This window comes from Anabrus simplex, chromosome 2 (genome assembly GCF_040414725.1).
Source record: "Anabrus simplex isolate iqAnaSimp1 chromosome 2, ASM4041472v1, whole genome shotgun sequence".
NCBI classification, from domain to species: domain Eukaryota; kingdom Metazoa; phylum Arthropoda; class Insecta; order Orthoptera; family Tettigoniidae; genus Anabrus; species Anabrus simplex.
In genome coordinates this window covers 1,038,476,931-1,038,500,084 of record NC_090266.1, presented here as the reverse complement: position 1 = coordinate 1,038,500,084, position 23,154 = coordinate 1,038,476,931, and the positions used below count along the sequence as shown (strand labels likewise).

Below are 23,154 nucleotides of genomic sequence, written 5' to 3'. Positions count from 1 at the left end.
CAGCGTGTAACTAAATCACTTTCGCAGTTGTCATGGCTGAACATCATACAAAAAAAGGAGTGGTGAAGCAGCAGCCTTTAAAGCAGAATGGGAAATTTCATTTTTCTGTACAGCTTATAAAGGGCATGCCAAATATTTAGTGTGCCATAGAGATTTAATGTGTTTAAAGAAACGCAATTTGGAACGGCACTACAGTGCCAACCAAAGGGATGATTACGGTGATTTGACAGACGCCAGTCACCAATCGAAGTTGGAAAAATTGAAAGAAAATTTCAAGCAGCACTATTCTGTAAGTATTATTGTTTTAATTTTAAAATGCTTGTTTACAAATGGGAATGAAGAAATGATTGAATTATCTGAAGAACACTAACATTGTGACTTGCCTTATTTTTGTCTGACAGGAGATTGAGGTTCATGGACCCATTTTACGAGCAAGCTACAAATGTTCGCTGTGAATTGCCAAAGGTGAGAAACCCTTCACAGAAGGGAATTTAATCGAGTGCCTAATGGATGCGGCGGCATGTATTTGTCCTATGGAGCTTGTTGAGAAATTTGACAAAATCTCTCTTTCTCCTCAAATTGTGGCTCGCAGGATAGACGATATGGCCATTGATATGAAACGGCAATTAATGGAGAAGGCAGCAAATTTAGTATCCTTTTCCATCGCCCTCGACGAATCAACCGACATTGCGGACACAGCTCAGCTCGTTATTTTCATTCGAGGGGTGGATGACTATCTTCGGGTTACTGAAGATTTCCTAGACTTAGTAGCTCTCAGACACCACTACCGCTTTCGATATTTTCCAAGCTGTCGAGGGTGCTTCTGAGTCAATGGGATTATAATGGGAGAGGCTGAAGAGTGTAACGACGGATGGAGCTCCTGCTTTATGTGGTCTATGCACGGGGTTCCTCAGCTATGTAAAATTAAAAATGGCTGAGAGCGATAGTACCCTAATGGCGGCGGTCAATTGCTTGATACATCAGGAGGCAATCTGTGCAAAAGTCGCCAAGCTTAAAGACATAATGGGAACAGTTGTGCAAATGATAAATTTTCTTTGCTCCCATGGACTCGCACACCGTCAATTAAGAGTTCTTGGATGACATCGAAGCGGAGTATCCGGATATCCTGTACCATGCAGAAGTAAGATGGCTGAGCAAGGCGAAGGTGCTTCGTGTTTTTTGCTTGCAGAATGCAATAGATACCTGTTGTGACATGAAAGGGTGGCCCAAAGTTCCTTTGTGTGATCCTAATATGGTTGCGCACTTGGCATTTTTAAGCGACATTACTGCCGATCTGAATACTTTGAACACTTCGCTTCAGGGCGAAAAGCACAATATCTGCGAATTGGAAAAAATTTGAGTGTTCAAAAGAAAATTGATTTTGTGGGAAAACCAGTTGCATGCAAGGACACAGGACATTTTCCATTGCTTGAAACAGTGAAAGTAGGTGTCGACTATGATGAGTACTTGCAGGTAATTTGCCAACTACAAGAAGAGTTTGAAAAGAGATTTTTTAGAATTATCAGAGCTGCAGGCGGTGTTAGATGTATTTGTTCGACTGTTTTCTCTTAGTGCAGACAGTGCTCTACAGCTATTAGGGTTGATTGAACTGCAGTGCAGTGTTAGTCTTAAAAACAGTTTTCTAATGTCACAAAATTTAGAAGAATTTTACAGCGGCTTTCCACAAGAAGAATACCCCCTTTTGTATAAACATGCACGTAAATTTCTGTCAATGTTCAGCTCAACGTACATTTGTGAGAATTTCTGTTTGGTTCTTAAGCTTACCAAAAGCAAACATCATGCAATGATGAGCGATAGAAACTTGTGCAATTGTTTAAGAATAGCTATGTCCAGAACTATTGTACCCAGTTTGGAGAAGATTGTTTGCCCAAAAACTAAAAGTTCGTAAAAACGACTGAGCAAAATCACTCAAGGTCTGTCTTATCTGTTCATATTGGTACAATTATGTTGAATTTTCCTCTGATATTTCAAATTTCAGTTTTGAATAAATCACATTATTCTTTATTTAACACTTGATTTCCTTTCCTGCATATTCCATACATTGGAGTACATTTGTTATGGAAAAACAGTCCTATCAATATGTCAACAAATCCACAAAAGCCGTCGACCGCACGACTGTACTTAAGTATCTAGTCAGCGTGGTCCGAATATCGTCCATCTGTAGCAGATCTCCTCGCTGCCACAGTATAGTGGTAGTAGGGGAAGGAACGCTAGTCTGACTGCACAGTGCTCCCTGAGCATGGGCGTGCTCTCGGAGCGCAATGATTGGATGGCCCTGCTGTAGACTTTTTCATTGAAAGTAAAGGTGGAGTAAGCAACTGGTTTAGAATTATCTTCTAAGAGTGTTGTTTTTCGATGGTGTTTAAATTTGTTAATTATTCATTCAATAAAATTTCTGTTATAACCATTGAATTTGGTGATGAAGCGGATGATATTCAGTTCTTTATTTAAGTTATCATTGGACAGTGGTATTTTGAAAGCACAGTTAACCATGCTGTTGTAAGAGGTGCATTTATGGATTTGTGGGTGTGAAGAATCTTGTCTTATGGTATTAGCTGTTTGTGTGGTTTTTCTGTAAATCATATATGATAATGAGGATGGAAGCCTGTTTATCGTTATATCAAGAAAGTTGATTGATTTGCTAGACTCAGTTTCAAGGGTGAATTTAATATGTGGATCGATCTTGTTGAGGTTATTCAGAGTGGAGGTTGTATTAACAATTCTATCATCTATGATCACTTAGGTGTCATCTACATACCTGGCCCAAAATTGTGTGTTTTAAGTAGTATTGTTATCAATGACAGTGTTCCAAAAAATCTAAGTAAATCTCTGCTAAGATTCCTATACTTTCTTTTTAGTATTGTGATTGTCAGTTCAATACGGAACAATTATGAAGTTCTTAACTTTAAATGGTCCATACGCCCGCCCCACACCATGATGCCACCACCACCATACTGGTCCCGTTCCACGATGTTCCTGTGGTTATATCGGCTACCCGGTTCTCTCCAGATTAATGTACGACAGGAATCGTTCTGCAAACTGAAGCGGGATTCATCTGTGAAGAGCACATGCCTTCATTCATTCATTCATTCATTCATTCATGGTCAAGTTTCAATGTTGATGGCTCCACAGTAAACGGGCCTGTCGCTGTGCTGGAGTGAGCAGCATGCACACCACTGGACGTCGGGCAAACAGCCCTGGTGTTCTGAGCCTCTGTTATACAGTTTGCCGGGAAACGGCAACCCCTAAGATGGCTGCAAGCTCCGCCAACAATTGTCTTGCAGGTGCACTCCGATTTTGTCGGGAGGTTAAGGCCAGATATCGATCCTGTTGTGGAGTGGTTACCCTTGGTCGACCTGGTACTGGCCTATGACTAACATCTCCTGTGTCTCAAAATCATCTCCAAAGCCTGGAAATGACACTCTGTGGCACATTCAAGGATATGGCGACTTCGGTCTGTATCTGGCTTGCTTCCAGATGGCCGAGTTTTCTACCCTAAAAAACGGGGTCCAAATGGGGTTGTTGTGCCTTTATGTTGTCACGTTCACCACGAGGCTATACTCCGCACACTATAACAGGGCAAACACGACTGAGGGAATATGGGGTGCAGGCGACCTTGCGGTTACACCACTAGTTAAAGCGGGAACATTCCTTTTCCATACAGAGCGAAGATGTAAAGTTGGTAGGTGCATATGTCTTGTGATTTGTGGTCTATTTCCTGTTGCCCTGCTTATTTGTAACTTATGCTTAACTTTTGGACAGTAGTGTAGTTAAATATGTTGTCCTGCTTTGAAATTTGAGGAAGGGGAGAGAAATTTCCGAGTGCACTGTTTGTTTTCAAGAATGTTATCACTTGTGATTGTGATCCGTGAAACAGTGCAGTGCCATAGTAGTCGGGTTTGTATTATCTCTTGGCTTGTTAATGTGTGTGCATAAATGCCATTTTGTGTAGTTAATTAAGTGATGTAGTGCAAGCAGATTTCTATTCAGCCAGTATAATCTTATTATTATTATTATTATTATTATTATTATTAATCTAAGAGTATTGTGGTGCCAGTCGGTGAAAACTGGACCGATTGGGGAGGGGAAAGAGTAAAAGTCACGAACTGCCACTGCTTGATATATACATGATTATCACGTAAGTCCTAAGGACAGGTGAGGGAAACAGAGGTCAAGAAATGCTATTTCTCGTGAAATTGCTGTCATGGTGGAGGACCACATCAAATTGTACCCAACAAAAAAGGGACACTATACAACAAGGGATGTTGAATTCCTTAGTGGCAATCTTAATGTACTACTAATGCAAAAACACTTAAAGGAGAAATACCCAGATGATGCAGTTACCTAAAGTTTCTTTTTGAAAATATTCTATGAGAGGTTCAACCTTTCATTTAAAAGACCACAAGTCGACACATGCTACAAGTGTGAAGAACTCAGTTTAAAACTCAAATCAAAGTCTCTAAATGATGCACCAAAACGTGCCACTGCAGCGTAACTAATAAGTCACAAATGAGGATGCTCCAGGTTTACAAGCCCATTAAAAGAATACGTGAAAAATGTCTGTCAAATAAAGTAGTTCTCAGAATTTCAATGGACTACATGCAAAACCTTGATCTTCCTGAAATCCCTGTGCAACAGGTTTTCTACCTGAGGCAGTTGAATGTTAGTGTTTTCAACATTCATAATCTAAAAGACAACGGTGCTGAATTTTACATGTACCATGAGGGAATTGCAAGGAAGTGTGGTAATGAAGTTTGTTCTCTCTTCTTGGTTATATACCATCAGATATCCCACCTGAAGTGAAATATCTCTACATTTTTCTGATGGGTGCTGAAGACAATAGGAGAACAATACAGTTCACCTGCATACACCCCAGCGTCAGTGGGTAGGGTCCGACACATCCCACTCCGAAGAGTCTAGTGTCAGACCTAAGACGAAACGCTGGTTAATAGAGCAAACGCATGAAAAGCCATACATCTAATTTTTGATCTGATTTTTTAACAATACAGTTGTCAGAAATTTAGTCTTTAGTCTCTCTTCACAAATTGAAGATGGTCACTCATTACTTTCCCATATGGGGCCGTTCTTTCTTACATAATGATAAAGATTTCAGGCTGGTAAAGCAATATATTAAAGAGTATGTTGAATATATTATTAAGTCAATCAAAACAGGCAAGTTTCAAGTAAAGGTAATAGAAAGAGTTGACATTCGTGACTTAGATAGTTGGTGGCCCAAATTTTACAAGATAAATTGTCTCTCACTGCAGTCACAAGGTCACAATATTCCACGTGATCAGAAGGTAGCATTTGCTGTATCAAGCTATATGGAGTTTAATTACAGTGAAGAGAACAGCAGTCATGTGGTTGCCATGAACTACATCGATGGACTTACTCATCACATGTTCAAGTTTGCATCCAAACCACCATCAGCTCTAGCAGATATGAAAGCTTATCCAAATGGAAAAATTCCTATATAGGCTTATCCAAAGAAACTTAGTGAAATAAAGCAGCTACTTGGTTACATCCCAGAGGAACACAAATATTTCTACCGTGAACTTTTAAACTGGTCAACTACTGTAGAAGCAGAAGTAGTTAGTGATGAAAAATGAAATTTTCACCAAAATCTCCATTTCAGATCTTCATTTTATGTGTAATTTATGTTAAGTTCTTTAATTTGCTTCACTGCCAAAGTTTTCTTGAGAAATAAAGTTAGAATTATTTAAAATATAAGAATTAATCTACATTCTCATAGAAAAAGTCTGTTATATTACAGAAAGTTTACTTCTCCATCAAAGTTATGAGCATATGTCCAGGGAAACAGAGCCTAAGGAAAGACTACTGCACTAAAAGAATGCACCATCATCTAATTAATAATTGGGAGAAGTATGAATCCATTTCATTTAATTTTGAATCATACAGACATAGTTTATTGAATATCTCGAAATGCAGCTGTGCTGTGGAGAAGGCTGGTTTCAGAAATAACTGATTAAAGTGTGAAACATTATTTCATTTTTAAGCCCTTTGATTGATAGATTAAATCTTGAAGGTAAATCTTCAAAAACGTCCCTGTGGAGCAATGACATATATAAGACCATAAAAATGCTTTGTCCTTCAAATTAAAAATACATTGGATTTTTCTAAATGATTTTAGAGTGCTTTTATATTTACTGACTTGGAAGTACATTAAAACAGCAGTCCTATAATATAAGCAAACAAGCTATAACCTGACATTTTTGTTATAAAATACACTGCCTGACAAAAGAATTGAAGCACCCAGAAGAAATGATCGGGTGTCAATGTAACTTCGTACGTGTGCACATCATCAGTGGTTATGTAAATGGTTTGTGTTGCCATTCTCTGTGACAGAGTACATTATTGGTGTTCGTGTTTAGTGTTGTTACCAGGCCTGGTAGGGTATATAAGGTCGTGAACAGCATCAGATGTTGAGTGATCACTTGGAAGGACATGGAGATGCTGCGTACTCGTGTGAGGCAGCATTGTCAGTACCTGACAGAATTTGAAAGAGGGTCTCCATTTGGCCGGCTGGTCGAATCTTGTAATATCCAGATTTATAGGGCATTCAGATGTGACAGTGGCCTGATGGACTGCATGGGAACGTGAGGGCAGGCATACTAGTCTGACCACCACAAGGGAGGATAGTCATATTGTGCACCAAGCACATTGTAACCCCTTTCACACCTGCGCCTGCCATCTGAGAACAAATAAGTACTCCCTGCAAAATTATTATCCTTCACCATTGGTCAGAGACTAGCAGCAGACGGACTTAGGAACTGCTGTTCCATGCGTAGGCTGCTGTTAATACCACAACACAAACGGCTGCGTTTGGTGTGGTACCGTGACCAGGAAGCATGGACTGCTGATGAGTGGTGTCGCATTGTGTTCAGCGATGAATTGCAGTTCTGCATTATTCCAGATCACCATCACCTAGGTATGATGGTGACCTAGAGAGAGAGAGAGAGAGAGAGAGAGAGGGCGAGGGATTGGGGGGGGGGTGTCATTTCTTCCAATAATTTGGAGAAGCACAGCTGTGTTTCTCCTGGTATCACAGTGTGGGGAGCCACCGGGTATGATTTCAGGTCATGGCTGGTAATGATTGAAGGAAACTCTGATGGCACAATGGTACATCACGGACATTCTGCATCCTCATGAGTTACCTCTCGTGCAACAGTGCCATAGTGCCTTTTTTCAATGAACAATGCTCATCCACAAATAGCATGTGTGTCTACTAACTGTGTGATGCCGATTAATACTGTGGCCAGCAATATCACTGGGTCTGTCCCCAACAGAATGTGTGGGACCTGCTTAGATGTCCTCTCAGTCCCAGTGTCAGTATCGAGGATATGAAGAACCAGTTACAATAGTTTGGGGCCAGCTTGCCTTAGGAGAAGATCAAACGGCTTTGACACTCTTTCCAACTGAATCAGTGCATGCATCCAAGTCAGAGGGGGTGCAACATTATATTTATAAGTGGGCTTATACTGTCAAGTTCTTTGTAAATTTGACTATTTTGTAATCGCCAAAATATCACATACCTTCAATACGTGAAGTTTTCTTTCTTTCTTCCTTCCATTTTGGTGACTTTATGCATAGAAAAATGGAGGTGTTAGGAATTTCCACTGAAGTTTATGAAAGAAATTCTAAAGGAAAAAGAAATGTGAGGAATTGTAAAAAGTGTTTAAAGAGAATTGATATTGTTTATGTGATTGGAAATGATGCATATTTCAGAGTACTTGCTTCCTCGCCGGTCTTCCTTGCAGATGGTCAGCTTTGTGAACTGTCGTGTATTAGACTGAGAACAGATGACTGGCTGCAGCATGTGGCCGGCGTTTGGCCGGAGGTGGGAGGTGGTTGAGAGGAATGTGGGTAAGGGGAGGAAGTAGGGGACCTGTGTGTATGTTACGGTAATTTTTGTGGCTCGTTATAAAAAAAATGTTTTGTTAATTTCCTCAAGAACAAAATTAAGTTTTTCTGTTATTTAGTTCAAATTGCCATTTAGATTTTCTTTGATCAATATGGACGAAAGTAAGTGTTCAACGGAATGCCTTTATCAACTGTACGAAGAATGGACACATCCTGTTCTTTTGTTTATTTGTTGGATAAACTTAAAAATAATTTTTGATATAGATGATAAACACTAAGTACTACTTTGGCAGAGAAGTGTATTAATTTCGTTACTTTTTGAGAAGTTTATTGTTGACGTAGGAATTTGCTTTTTCAGATTCCTTCAGGATGTTTCAACCAAAATGGAACATCAGCCTTAGGTCTCCTAACTTAGCAGTCTGATGTATTTGGAATGGAATTTATGATACCACTTATGAACAATATGGTTTAGTTATTTCCTCATCTCAAGGCTCCTCCACTTTGATGGGGGGGGGTTTTGAAACAGTTTTTTCCCAGCTGATGAGTCTAATTAGTAAAACAGTTTAAGCTTAAAATCTTATGGTGTGTAGTGCAATAAGTTGTTCCTCATTTTGTATGGTATTAAGAGTTCCATACAGGCATTTATTTGCTAGCATTGTGGGAATAGAGAATATTGTTACTAATAATAGAGAGTATTTTATGGAAAGACCTCGTAGGATCATGCATTAGTCATAGAAGGGTTGTGATTCAATGATACATGATTAAAAAAATATTGTTTTCTTTGCAGTTCAGTCATGAAGGACACAGACCAGACACAACTCAGCTGGACTTTAAGTATGGCACCCGATTCTTTGGAACCAATACCAGTAAAGTACCTGGAAACTATCAACAAACCAACCAGCTGAATTTTCTTCAGTATTTTGCGAATATATTTTACTTTCTTGATATTGTAAAAAGTAATTTATTTTAAACTAGTATTTAAGCTTCTGACAACCCAGGACTTGGAATATAGTATACTGTTTATTTTCTCAATAAATGTACGTTATAAAAATCTTGAAGAATTTTATTGTACTGCTTTTAGTTTACATTCCTACAATAGTGAACAAGACATCATTTTGAAATAATGGATATTGCATAAAATTTTGGCAGCGGCAGCTTAAACTCATTTTAGAGTAATTAACTTCTTCCAATAAATTAATTTCTGTCTGTGGATGTACTTTTGATGGTTGAACAGACCAGTTCTAGCATGGAATAAGTGTCCATACAGATTGCACAGAATTGTTGGAGGAGGGAGTGGTTGTGCTGCATGGAGTTTTTGTGCTTCCTTTCTGGCCTCTTCACATCTGTATCATTCCTCTTCAAACAGATTGACAGCACAGGGATGGTCCGGCGCCAAATTGTACGGTCTTGAGCAAGCGTGTCCCAAGTTTGTGGATTGGACCTGTCATCTTCATTGTGCGCTTAATCTGGTCCTTGTAGCACCTCATTTAGGCTCCATGAGGTCTGGTGCCGGAACAAAGTTCACCGTACAGGATTTGATGTGGAAATCTGATATTGGTCATCTGACGGACATGGCCAATCCATCTAAGCTGATGACCAATGATGGACGATTCTATGCTCTTGGCATGTGCTTTCTCAAATGGCAATGTTGGCGACATGGTCTTCCCTTTTGATCCTAAGGATGGATCAAAGTTTTTGTTGGTCGAAACGCTCAAGCTTCAAGTCATGCCTGTAAAGAGTCAGTTTCACAACCATACAGCAATGTTGTGATGACAACAGCGTGGTATACCATGAGTTTTGTCTACATGGTCAGGTCTTTATTCATGAATACGCAGTGTGATAATCGTCCAAATGCTGCATGGGCAGCACTAATTCTCTTCTCCACATCTTGCTCACAGTTACAGTGCACAGATAGGATACTACCCAAGTACAAAATGTGGTCTACCTGCTCCAGTGGAGTATCTGAGATGGAGATGTTGAAATTTGGAAGGGTTGTGCCTGGTGAAGCTTGTGCCTGGACCTTGGTCTTTTGAACGTTAATGGTGAGACCAAAACAATCACAAGCAATCTTGGAGCAGTTAACTGACTGTTGCAATCCCTCTGGTGTGAGGGTAGGTGATGCAGCATCATCTGCATACAGCATTTTGGTTACCTTTGTAAACTGGGTGAGCCTCTGGAAGCGAAGTCTTGCTAAGTTGAAAACCCCTCCATCGAAACTATCCCTAACCTTCAAATCTGGGTTATTCCTGGAAGATTCCTGTAGCATGGCCGCCAAATATAATGCAAATAGTTATGGAGAAAGCACACATTCCTGTTTCAGTCTATGAGCAATAGGAAATTCATCAGAGTTCCTATTCTGATGACAAACCTGTCCGGTCATGCCATCATGAAGGGTCTGTACTACCTAGATCAACAAAACACTGAGGACAGCCGAAGTGTTTCAGTACTGCTCACATAGCAGGTTTTGGAACAGAGTCAAATGCATTTTTCCAGGTCATAAAAGACTAAGAAGAGAGGATCTGTTGCTCTCTGTATTTTTCCTGAAGTTGCCTTGCACAGAAGATCAGATCAATTGTGCCTCTGGAAGTTCGAAACCCACATTGGGACTCTGGGGAGGGGGGCAATTAAGCAGAATTCTTATGAGAAATTTACCTACAATAGATAGTAGTGATGTACCACGATAGTTACCACAAATATTGCGATCATCTTTCTTGAAGATTGTGATGATAGTGGCATTTTTTAGTTCACTGGGTAATTCTGACTTCTCAAATTTTGAGGAAGAGAGTGAAAATAATTTTGAGTGATTGACCAACAGCTTGAATTAAGTTCAGAGAGATGTTATCTGGGGCAAGTGCCTTTCTGGGTTTCAGATGATTGAGAGTTGCACTGAATTCTTGGTAAGTTGGTAGAACCATCATCCATGGTTGTTCAGGCTGTTGAGGCACATCACGAAGAAAGTCTTTGTCAGCAGTGGAAGGACGATTTAGAAAGGTGGAGAAATACTCCTTCCAATGCTCCAGGGTTTCATGGCTGTCAGTAAGAGGGATAGAGTTGTCAACAGTTTTCAGTGTACCTGTTGAAGAGTGAGATGGACCATACAACTCTTTTATTCCTGCTTAAAAGTTTCTCAGGTCCCAAACATCAGGTAGTTTCTGAAGTTCCTGAGCATTCTTTTGCCAACAGGTATTCTTAATTTCTCTAATCTTTGTCTGACATATTCTTTTGATTTCTAAACAAATGTACTTTCTTCGTGTTGGAGGATGGATCTTGAAGGTGGGATACATAGGCTCCCCTTTTTGCATTGTTGGGACACAAAATTTCTTCATTGTTGTTGTCAAACCAGTCTCGTCTCTTCTGTTTTAGAAAACCAACGGTTTCCTCAGCTGACTTTGGGATGTGATTATCTTCTGCAAAGTGGCCCATTCTTGCTGAGTCATTTGTGCTAACTGGGTTAACTGTAACTATACATTGATCATATTAGGAAATTTTGTGGCAAAGGATTCATCCTGAAGTTTAAAAATGTTAAACTTTCTTCCAGTCAGGATTTGAACATGCCTAGGTGTTTTAGGATGTATGGAGATCCTGAGTTGACAAATAAGGAGTTCGTGATCAGTCCAACAATCATCAACATTTCTTGCTGTTCTGGTAATAAATACGTCCTTCTTATCACAATGCCAAGTAATAACATAATCAAGAATATGCCAATACTTGGATCGAGGATGTATCCACATGGTCTTGAAGTGGTTAGGTAGTCAAAACTGAGTGTTGGTGATGAGTTCATGTTCTGCATATAGACCAAGAAGCAATAGTCCATTTGCATTACAATTGCCAACTCCTTGCTTACTCATCAAATTTTTCCATAGCTGATTATCTCTCCCAACTCTGGCATTAAAATCACCAAGGAGTAACAGCTTATTTGCAGATGGTACCGTGGTGATGGTTGTGCTCAGCTGATTGTTGAACCCATCCTTTGCATCATCAAGAACATTTAAGGTTGGAGCACAGGCAGATATAAGCATCATAAAAGTACCTCCTGAGAGTGGAATGCGGAGAGTCATAAGTCTTTCGCTGATTGCAGTGGGAGTAAGTTGGTGGTCAATAACCAGTTTAGTCTTCACAGTGAATTCCACACCATGGATGCAACATTCTTGCTCCTCCTTTACCTTCCAGAAGATGGTATATCCTGAACCAAACTCAGTAATTTTGCCTTCTGTGGGCAGTTTGGTTTCACTCAAAGCAGCAACATCAATGTTAGGTCTAGAGAGCTCATGGGTAACATGAGGTGATCTTCTCTCAGGCCTGTCATTATCTGATGCATCAAGTTAAGTTCTTGCATTCCATATTCCAATTATCAGAGTGCGACTCTTTCCTGCTTTTGATTTCCGACTGCATGAGGGAGACCCGCTGGGTGCGGCCACCCAGCCAGACATAAGATGTGACTTCCGATGTTTAGCCCACCTTTTCTAGGGCCTTCCCCATGTGGGTGGGCAGGGGTACTCCTAAACAGGCCCAAACACAGATGAAGGACCAAATTCCTGAGTAGTCACAGGGTCTCAGGGAGATGACCATCACACATCTGCTGCCAACGTGCAGGTCCAAAGTAGGGGCTTCCAGTTTCACCCGTAACCTGCCTCCACCATCCTTATACTATCACTGCTGGAATTTGGAAGTAGTAAGTGATATTTGGAAGAAGTGCCACTGGCATGGATTTGTTTAGAGTGGATCTCTTGGCTTGCCAGGAAGTGACCCACATACTGTGATCTCGGAGCAGTGTGCTGCGGCACATTTGGAATGAGATATGCAGGATCAAACACCGAGACTGCAACAAACTTCTGAAGACTCGAAGTACCACAGAGGTGTGCCTTCACAGCCAGTTCTTCTGGCATGACCTCTTCAGCCTCCATGACCATTGGGAACAAGGAGAGTAACGGATTCCTTCTCTGCTTATTTTGCCATTGGGCCAAACACTTGTGATGGGTTGCAGTGTCACTTCCTACACTGAGGGGGCCATCAGGCTACCTAAAGGGGGTTCAACCCCTCAAAGCAGTTAGCTCCTTTAGGGAGTAAAATTATTTGCCGCCGCCTGACACTTGGCATTGAGTTGCTGGCTGTATGGATTTACTTCATTACCGTAGCGGAATATCCGGCCAGACAGCATGTATGAAATTTACGATGTAAGTAAAAATCTACTATTATTGTGGCAAGGAATGCTTATAAAAAGGATATGAAATCTTTGGTACCAAGGCAGAACCAGATGTGTCCAAAACGTACATAGAGTACCGAGGTTTAAGATGGTGAAACCCTATATGGTTTGGATTAATCTAGGATGCACAGTTATCAAAAATAAGATCGTGGTATGTTGATTTCTTTGAAACGTGTTGTTGGCAAAACCCAATAATTTGGACATATCGGGCTTTGGCATCTTCTTGTAACAGTGAAGTGACTTTTAATTCCGATATGTCTTACATATAGTGTTATGGCATGTTCATAGCCATTCACAATTGGACATATCAGGGACAGCGGTGAATAATACAACAGTACAAGTGCGTGTTCCTGCTCTTTTCAGTAGTATTATTACTATTGTTGGCAATTATAGATGTTTGTTCAACTCCTTGGTGTGTTGGTGAGTTTCACAACTGTCTCATGATATATAGAAACAGTAGGAGCACCGAACTCCTCAAAATGTCTTTAGGTAGGTGTAATTTATTTAACCAGAAACAGAATTTAACAGAATCATACAATTTGAAGCTTGAAATTTATTACTGGGTTCATTCCTTTTAGACTTAATGAACAATGATTGCCTTGTTCAACTGAAAGCGATGCCATCGCCTCTGCAGCTGCTCTACAAAGAAGCTATTATTGAACAGAGAGGGACTGAAACACATGATGGGACACCTACTTCCAATGATTATCGAGGTTAGTCATGCAATTTTCGTGCCCCTATCATATAACTGCAAATGGGAACCTGATAATTTATTTTAAAGCAACAAATTTAACCTTTAGTTTCTAATCTATTAAGTTTAATGCACTCGTCTTAATGATTTGTTTGTACAGGAACATTTCATGATGAAGTGGATGGTGAATATCTGGGTATCATGAGGACTGAGGAACTCATTGAAGGACTCATTTTCGTTTGTAGAGAGATGAGGCACCGTATCTGTTTTATCCATATAGGCTATTGTTACGATGGGCTTGCCACACCCAAAGGTATTTTATACCTACTGCCAAGTTCAAAAGTAGGCCGCACCTAACATGGAGACATGACGCCTTTCATAGCTCCTCCTCTGGTTTACAGACGCTACAGGTTTACACCTTCTGCAATCTCCACCATAATAAAGTTCATCTTCTCCGCCATAGATGCCGCTGAGGACTTCATCTATAACCCAGGGCGAGGGCCGTCCATATTTATGATCCTTGGACAGGGTGTGTCCCAGTATTTTAAAGCCCCCAGGAATTGGGCTACCTGTTGGTCTGCAGGTTGTATTGGGTGTTTCAACCAGCCCTACATACTGTAGGTGGCCCTTATCCACACCTGGGGACATGCTCTGTAGGAGTCAGGTTCTCCTGGTTACTTTCGGAAGTTAACCTCTCCCACAAAGCCTGAGGTTATTTGGCCAAAAATGTAGTGGAGGAAGAAAAGAGGAAAAGCTGGGCCTTATTCACACAGAAATAGAGATGATATACAGGACAGCAAGAAATTATTGTATGGTATCTTAAGAAACAAAAAGGGAGATCAAATAAACACCAGATTTGTGAAGGATGAAGGTGCTATAATATTAATAAAACCAGAAGAAATAAGAAATAGATGGAGAGAGTATTTTCAGAAGTTGCTGAACATAAACTAATGAGTCACTCAATGGACCACCAGTAAAGGCAATTAGTTGATGAAGAAATGGATAAAGAAATTACAATGAATGAAATTGAAATGGCAGTAAGAAAGATGAAGAATGGAAAAACTGCTGGAATAGACAATATTTCAGTGGAGATGATGAAGGCAGCTGGAGCTTGAGGCATGCAGTGAGCATATAGAGTTCTAAGTATTGTGTGGGGGAATAAGGAGATTGATGAGAATTGGCAAAAAGGAATAATCATCCCAATTTTCAAGAAAGGCGATAAAGTATTGAAGAACTACAGGGGAATTACTTGGATATCCCATGTTGCTAAGATAATGGAGAGGATACTGGAAAGTACGATAAGGCTGAGGGTTGAAAATCAGATACAGGAAAATTAGTTTGGTTTCAGAAGTGGAAAGTCAATAATAGAGCCCATTTTCATTATGAAACAACTAATGGAAAAGCAATGGGAGTATGGGAATGATAAGGTGATAACATTCATTGACATTGAAAAGGCATATGACAGTGTCCCCAGGATTAAAGTTTGGGACAGTCTGGTGCAAAAAGTAATTGGACAGGGATTAATAAAAATGATCATGGCAATGTTACAAGGAATGATGATGATGTGTGCAAACACAAGTTGGCAGGACAAGGAAGTTCAAAATCACTAGCGGGCTGAGACAGGGAAGTGTTCTATCGCCAATCCTGTTTACAATAGTAATGAATGACATCGTGAGAACAGCAAAAGCAGCATGTGGAGAAAGAGAAATGAACATATTGTTATTTGCAGATTATATTGTGATTTGGGGAGAAGAGGACATGAATGTTCGAGAACAGTTGGATGTGGTGAATGGGAAGATCGAAGAACGTGGATTGAAAATAAGTGTAGAAAAGATTAAAACTCTTGTTATGACTAGAGGAGAGAAAGAAGGGAAAGGTCAGATTAGACTTGCAGACAAGCCCCAGGAAGTAATGGAGACTTTCAAATACCTGGGGAGCGAATTAATGGAGAATGCTCAACTGGATGCTGAAATTAGTATGAGGATTCAAGCTGGAAGCTGTTTCTGTCCTAGTGTAAGAAACATGGTATGGGACAAAGATGTGCCAATGGAAGCAAAGGAAACTATGTACAAGATGTATTATATACCCATAACAGCAGAAACTTGAACAGTGACAAAGAAGGATGAGAGTAGAATACAGGCAGCCAAAATGAAGTTCTTGTGGAATATATACAGAAGAGTAGAAGAGACAAAATGAGGAATGAGACAATCCAGGAAGAAATTGGAGTGGAAAAAATGAATGATAGAACAGAGAAGAAGCAATTAAGATTGTTTGGGCACATAAAGTGAATGAGTGATGAAAGAATGCCAAAAAAGGTGATGGAAATGCAAATGCAAGGAAGGAGAGGCCGCGGTCTACCACAATTGAGATGGAAGGACACAATCCCACACAGTATTAGAGAAAGAAACCTAGACTGGGACACAGTGTTGGAGGAGGAGTGGTGGAAAGACCGAAGAAAGTGGAGAGGAACCATAAGTGCACTTACCAGGCTACAGCTGGATTATGGGGAATGATGTTGATGATGATGATGATTATGATTTTGATGATTGTAGAGGGATGACTATGCCAGAAGAGCATAATTTCAGAAATGTTCATAATGTTCAAAATTCCAGTTCTTCACAGAATGGAAGCATGAATATCACCGTTATAAAATACAGAACTCATTTAACTTAAGTTTTGTTTTCAGATCATTTGAAAACCAATGTCTCAGAGTTCAAAGACGAAAACTCCGAACATATTCATACCACTCTGCATGGATTGATGGTAGACAAAAACTTTGTTCCACATACGAGTCTTTTGGATGGCTAAAATGTCCAAGCAGAAAATGCTAAGGTATGGAACATAACAGAGGATGTAGAAGTAACTGAAAATGAAGCTGAAGCAGAAGGCATACCAGCATGGAAGAAAAGAAGAACTAATACAAGAAAGCAACAGACGCAATTGCTTGACCATGGCAAAGAGGCTAAGACTAGAAAAGGAAAATTAATTCCAGGGAAAGTATTCCAGACATCTGGTGTCTGTTGTCATGGAAAGTGTTTCATAAAAGCAAGTGAAGTACAGCAACAGGATTTTCATGAAAATATTTATTAATGCACGAAGGTGGAACAAAATCAAATTTTGGACAGAGGGATAAAAATCTGCAAGAAAGGAGATGAAAGGAAGGGCTGCAGCAAAACGGGTATTACACACGATCGACAAATTACTGTACAGTATTCTCTGAAATCAGAAGGAAGTCTTCAAGTGGTCTGCAAGAAAATGTTCCAGTCACTTTATGGAATAACCAAGTTCAAAATAGATTATTTAGTGGAAAAATTGGAACCATCTTCTGTTCCAGTTGTTCATCTTGAGGATCAAAGAGGTCACCATGAATCTGCAAACACAAAGACTGAGGAATGAAAGGCTATGTTGTAGCATATAGAGAAGTATCCAAAGTATGAAAGTCACTATTCAAGAAGAGATTCTCACAAGCAGTATCTACAGAGCCGCTTAAACATAAGAATAATTTATGATGAATATAAAAAGGAACATCCAAATGGTGGTTCATACAAGTTATTTCGCGAGGTATTATAAGTTAACGGGTTACACATTTAAACAACCATATGCTGATACATGTAAAACTTGCAACGGTTATATTTTGAAGGTCGAGCAAAGTAATGGTCCAGATCAAAAGAAACAATTAACCACGGAACACAATGAACGCAAAAACAAGGCAAAGGATGACCTGTCAGTAAGGGTATTAGTTTTTGACTTACAGCAAATGTTGGACACTCCCTCTCTAATGGCAAAAATTTTTTTTTACAAATGCCTACTTGCAACTTGTAATTTGACCATTTGGGATTTCTCCATAGAGGGAGGCACCACTAGTTGCTATATGTGGCATGAAGCAATAGGTAAGAGTTTCAGAAGAAATTGCATCTTGTATTTTAAAGAAACTTAAAAGTCCTCCCAAGTCATAACATACTGAGACTCATATGGGGGACAAAACAGAAATATTAATATGGCCTGTATGTTTTCATTGTTTGTCAGCCAAAGTAAATTTTTTGATTGTGTGGATCAGAAGTTTCTACTGCCAGGGCACACACATTTGGAATGCAATGTAGATCATGCTCGAATTGAAAGGCCAAAAAAAGACTGCTGAAATACCAATCATGGTACCCTGAGACTGGTTTCAATTTGTCCAAATTGTTCGAGGTAAAAAAAGGAATTTCAGGTCCGTGAAATGGGTTAAGATGACTTCTGTTGTGATCATTGGGATTTGATTATTTGGACTCGGAAGACGGCGATGAATTGTGTATGTAAAGTATTTATTCAATTGTTTGTTTTGGTTTCTCCTCAGTATGTGAATTTTGGAATTGTTTGATTTGTTTGAAGTTGATATGATTTTAAAATTATTTGATTGTCATGGTAATTCTGGGGCATCCTGTACCACACACGCCACATCGGCGTGGGAGATTTCCGGTTTCGTAAAGTTGCATCAATTTCGTAATTTCTAGAGGCTTCCTAAATGTTCTTTGTCAGCACTATTTTTTCTGCACTCCTATTGGAGAAAATAAAAGGAAATGTGATTGGTAGGTGAAATAAAACATCGTACGCTCATTGGCCGTGGTATGATTTCATAATTTCCAGGGAGAAGCGTTGTCGCTGGAGCCTTGCTCTGCGAGGGCGTCTTTTCTGTTTGACCACTGAAGGGAACGGTCACCTTCCAAGGTACGGGTCTTCTTGGCCCCGCCATCCGGTAAGCACTGATTTTTTTAAAAAAAACTTTTCAGGTATTCAGTTTCAGATGTAGTGTTTCATTTAATTTATCTTGCCGGAGCGTACCCGTGTTTCCTTCTGCTTCCAAATGTTATCATTATGACTTAGCCATTTTGGTAAGTCACCTCACTTTGTTAAGAGATAGTTCCCGTTTGTTGTTTTGTAAATTAAATGTTATACGCCTTTCGAAGTAATCTTTATAAGTAATTTTTTTCCTCGGGACTATCTCATTCATTCCGCTTCATCGTGGAATATTCATCTTTAGGTCGGGTACCCTTTCTCAGAAGTGTTTTTGAGGGGGCTACCCACTGAAGATGCTCTGCTCCATGATTATACGTAAATATTTTTCTCCTTAGATGTATCTCTTCACTTTGGTATAACGTTACCTTCCTTTTATTTATTTCAAACTGTTTTGGGTTTTTAAAGGTAACGCCACGACAGTGGAACGTCATGTGTGATGTTCCGGTATAAAAGAAATTTAATAACTAAATGCTACCCTCATGTAAACTGTAAATTGTAATGGTTGTTGAAATAATGCCGTCAAAATTTTAAGGGTATATTGGCTATTGCTTTATATATGAAATTGAATCTAAATTGTTAAGTAAAGTTTAGGACAGGGCCTCTCAGGGTGCATGCGCGTGGTGCATGCACTGTGCACAGTGCAAAGACGACTTCGCTTGGTTGACCAGAGTGCAGACCCCTCCACTCCTCTCTCCCCACACCTGTCTCAACCGTTCGGCCTGTCTCCGCGTTCCTCACCTTCACTGCTGTTTCTCCCCCACTGCGAAATGTTTACGTGTGGTGAGCGGAGACGCTCAGTTGTATGGGACAAGGTTACCAGTGTTATTAAAAAAATTAAAAAAAGTGAATTAGAAATACACATACATGTTTGAGAGGAATGTAAACATAATTTAAAAAAAATGCAGAACCCGTAACCACAATGAAAATGCTACAGTACTGGAACAAACCTCATTTGTGGATATAGAATGCTCTTCTTCAAGATTTTTCAACTTCCTTAATTCTTTCTCTCTGACGTTTCCTATGATTTCACAATAATTTTCCGAATGTAGTCTGTTGTAGTGTCTTTCAGCAGACGATTTTCTTACGCACGTAATTATCGTCCCTATCGTCCCACAGATTAAGCATTTGGCGTTATCGTCACGACAGACAAAAAAAAAAAAAAAAAAAAAAAAAAAACGTAAGTTCCCAGTTCGATTGAAATGGACTTTCGGAAGTCTTTGCTTTCTTCGAAACAGGTTGCTCCATTATTATGTTGTTGTCGTGCGCTTATCTATTTCACTGATAAACACGTCGTCTACCACCAAACGCTTCGTCGCTCTCAGCACACTACACCATCCGAGTCAAGCCGAGTTGAGGCGAAGCGTACCGATGCACAGTGCACAGAGCCTATGCACCTCGCTCTGCACGCGTGAGAGTTTGGGCGTTTGAGAGGCCCTGGTTTAGGATTACATTGACTTCGTTTCTTCAGTATTACCAATACCTTCCACCGCCTGGATATGGTTCCCAGCCGCTTCCCGGTTATCCTTTCTTAACAGTCATGTTGGTTAAACTGTTTGTTTATTTTCTGTGATTAATGTGCTTGCAAATTTAGTTTCGTACATGTTGACATGCCTATTGTAGAGTACTTTTGGTGAATGCATTACGGTAGCAAACATTTTCTCTTCATTAAACCTATTAATTGTAACCTTACCCTTTGGAGAGGTTACAACTTCAAGTCATTTTCAAAACTCGTTGCAGAATAAATGACTAGAAGAAACATGGACACAGAAGGTTAAAAGGTTAGCTGGTTTGAAATGAAGGGAATCAGGTATGAGAAAACTTTCGGGCTAATACAGTTCAAGAATTAACCTAATGATGAAACAATTTGTATTGAATCTACAGAGGCAAAGCACGATATGTCCAATGAGTGAAAGTATTTTTGCTCTGTTTGAAAGTTTTACAATGCCCACACAAAATGGTTGAAAACCCTTTGATGACCTTACCACATCAATTATGAGCTAATTGGAATTAAAACTGATTTTGGGTGATGACATTCTGCCCTGTAAATAGCTGCTGGGCATACTACAGTCTTGTAAATTTTTGCCATTAGATGGTGAGGCATCTTTTTATTGCAGAGGGCTCCAGTGACTTATCTCCACCTGAGCCAAGCTGCATTTACCTGCACTCGGTTATCAAAAGTGGCATCACAGTTTCTGCAAGTCTATATTATTGATCCTTATGGTCCCAATAGTTTGGGGGCCACACTCTAGGTATTTGGTTCTGGGTGGTTGAGGCACAGACCATTCCCAGCTAATTTGTCGCTCCAAGTTTGTGTCTGGCGTTGGAGTCAGAGGTGTGTCGTATGGACTCGGGAGGTGAAGAACTATCGACCAGTTCATGGGTCTCTACATCATTGGAAAACATACGGCTTAGTCCATCTGCCACAACATTTTCAGTATCTCTGATATGCTTAACGTCAAATTGGAAGGCAGAAATTCTAATGGCCCAGCGGGCTATACGACCCGTACGACGCGGCCTAGCTAAGACCCAGCTTAAGGCTTGGTTATGTGTCTCCAAATCGAATTTGACATGTTCCAGATAGAGACGGAACTTTTCTAAAGCAAATAAGACAGCCAAACCCTCAAGTTCATAGATGAAATATTTGGCTTCTTGAGCCGATAGAGTCCTAGAGGCATAGGCAATGGGTCGCCTCCCTAGTTCGGTCTCTTGAAGAAGGACCGCTGCCACCGCCGCGTCGGTTTGGACGATGAATTTCTTCGAGAAATCCGGCATAGCCAGAACAGGGGCATTACACAGAGCTAGTTTAAGATCTTCAAAAGCGGCTTGTTGAGAAGGTCCCCACTCAAATTTGACGCCTTTCCTACGTAGTAAGTTCAAGGGCACTGCTCTATTGGCAAAATTTGGAATACATTTCCTCAAGAAATTCACCATACCGATGAACCTAGCAATACCTTTGATGTCCTTGGGAGGCTTGAAGTCACGGATGGCCTGTGTTCTAGAGTGATCAACTGCAACACCATCGGGTGACACAATATGCCCTAGGAATGACATGGAAGGCTTAGCGAAGGCGACCTTGGACAACTTCACAGTTAACCCAGCCTTACGGAGGCGATTGAGAACTTCTCTCAGATGATCTAGGTGTTCTTCGAAGGTCTCCGAAAATACGACGACATCATCAAGATAGTGGTACAAGTACTCAAACTTGATGTCGGAGAAGACCCTGTCTAGCAGTCTAGTCAGTACAGCTGCTCCCGTGGGGAGCCCAAAAGGCATGTGGTTGTATTCATACAAGTTCCAATCTGTGGCAAAAGCTGTCAGGTGTTTGGATTCCTCTGCTAGCGGAATCTGGTTATAAGCCTGATTGAGGTCTAATATGGTGAAGAACTTAGCTTTACGAAACCATGAAAAACAAGAATGAAGGTCGGGAAGGGGCACAGATTGTAACACCACCTTCCGATTGAGGGCCCTATAATCAATCACGGGCCTGAAACCACCTTGCAGTTTCGGAACAAGGAAAATAGGCGATGAATACGCCAACTTAGAGGGCCGAATAATACCATCCTTCAACATCTGATCAATGATCTCCTTCAGAGCCTTCTTTTTGGGCGGAGATAGTCTATACGGTGGAAATCGGATGGGGATGGAATCCGTAACCTCAATCTTGTATTCAATAAGGTCAGTAACACCAAGAGTATCCGAGAAAACCTCTGGAAACGACTGACACAGCTTACGAATACTATCAGCCTGCTCCTCAGGTAGATGTCGAAGATCTAACAACATCTCATCCTGGGTAGGCGAAACAGATGAACATGACACAGAACTACATTTAAGTAAAGGGATTTTACAATTAGAAGCAAATTTGAATGTGCACGACTTGCTCTGAAGATCGAGCACTAGACCAGTATGGGACATGAAGTCGGCTCCCAATATAATGGGGCAAGACAATTGCTTTGCCACAAACAATTTAACTTTCCAAGTAAATTTTGAAATATGAATTTTGGCATTTAAGGAACCTAAAATTTCTAAAGGAGAAGAATTAGCCGAAACGTATTGAACCAAAGTCGAACAAAAATCAGGAAATTTGCAAACAGTTTTCGATTTAGAGTACCATTCAGCCGAAATAATAGAACAAACACTGCCAGAATCTAATAGAGCAGTTACAGGCTCATTATTCAATTCAATCTTAAGAAATGGAACAGGTGCGGGGGTTGCACCAGAAGTTGAGCAGGAGGGGGTGCTGCTAGCATTAGGGCAGTTCTTGGCAATATGTGAAAACGCGCCACATTTAAAGCAGCCTTGGGATGAACCTGCTCCATTATTTGTCCTACTAGATTTGATCAATGGACATTTATTGCGAAGATGGTCAGGCGACCCGCAAGTGTAACATTTACGAGGTGTGATGGGTCGGCGAGGTGGAGGCCGAAAACTACTAGAGGATGGAGGGGGTTCTTTCGCAACACGCAAGGTATCGGCGTATCTAACTCCTTCGGCTGAGACAGCCATAGCCTCTAACTCGGCGAAAGTTTGCGGACGCAACGCAAAACACAAGTATGATCTGTAAGGTGGTGAAACTCCTTCCACA

At 40.4% G+C, this 23,154-nt stretch overlaps 1 protein-coding gene across 1 annotated transcript in view; it reads left to right on the top strand.

Moving 5' to 3' along the window:
• LOC136863266 (uncharacterized) overlaps positions 1-8,948 on the top strand; it is a 326,298-nt gene extending 317,350 nt beyond the window's left edge. The window contains exon 9 of the mRNA XM_067139651.2: positions 8,690-8,948. Coding sequence (XP_066995752.2) covers positions 8,690-8,807 — 118 coding nt within the window. The 3' untranslated portion in view covers positions 8,808-8,948. The remainder of the gene's footprint in view (positions 1-8,689) is intronic.
• Positions 8,949-23,154: the final 14,206 nt, after the last annotated feature.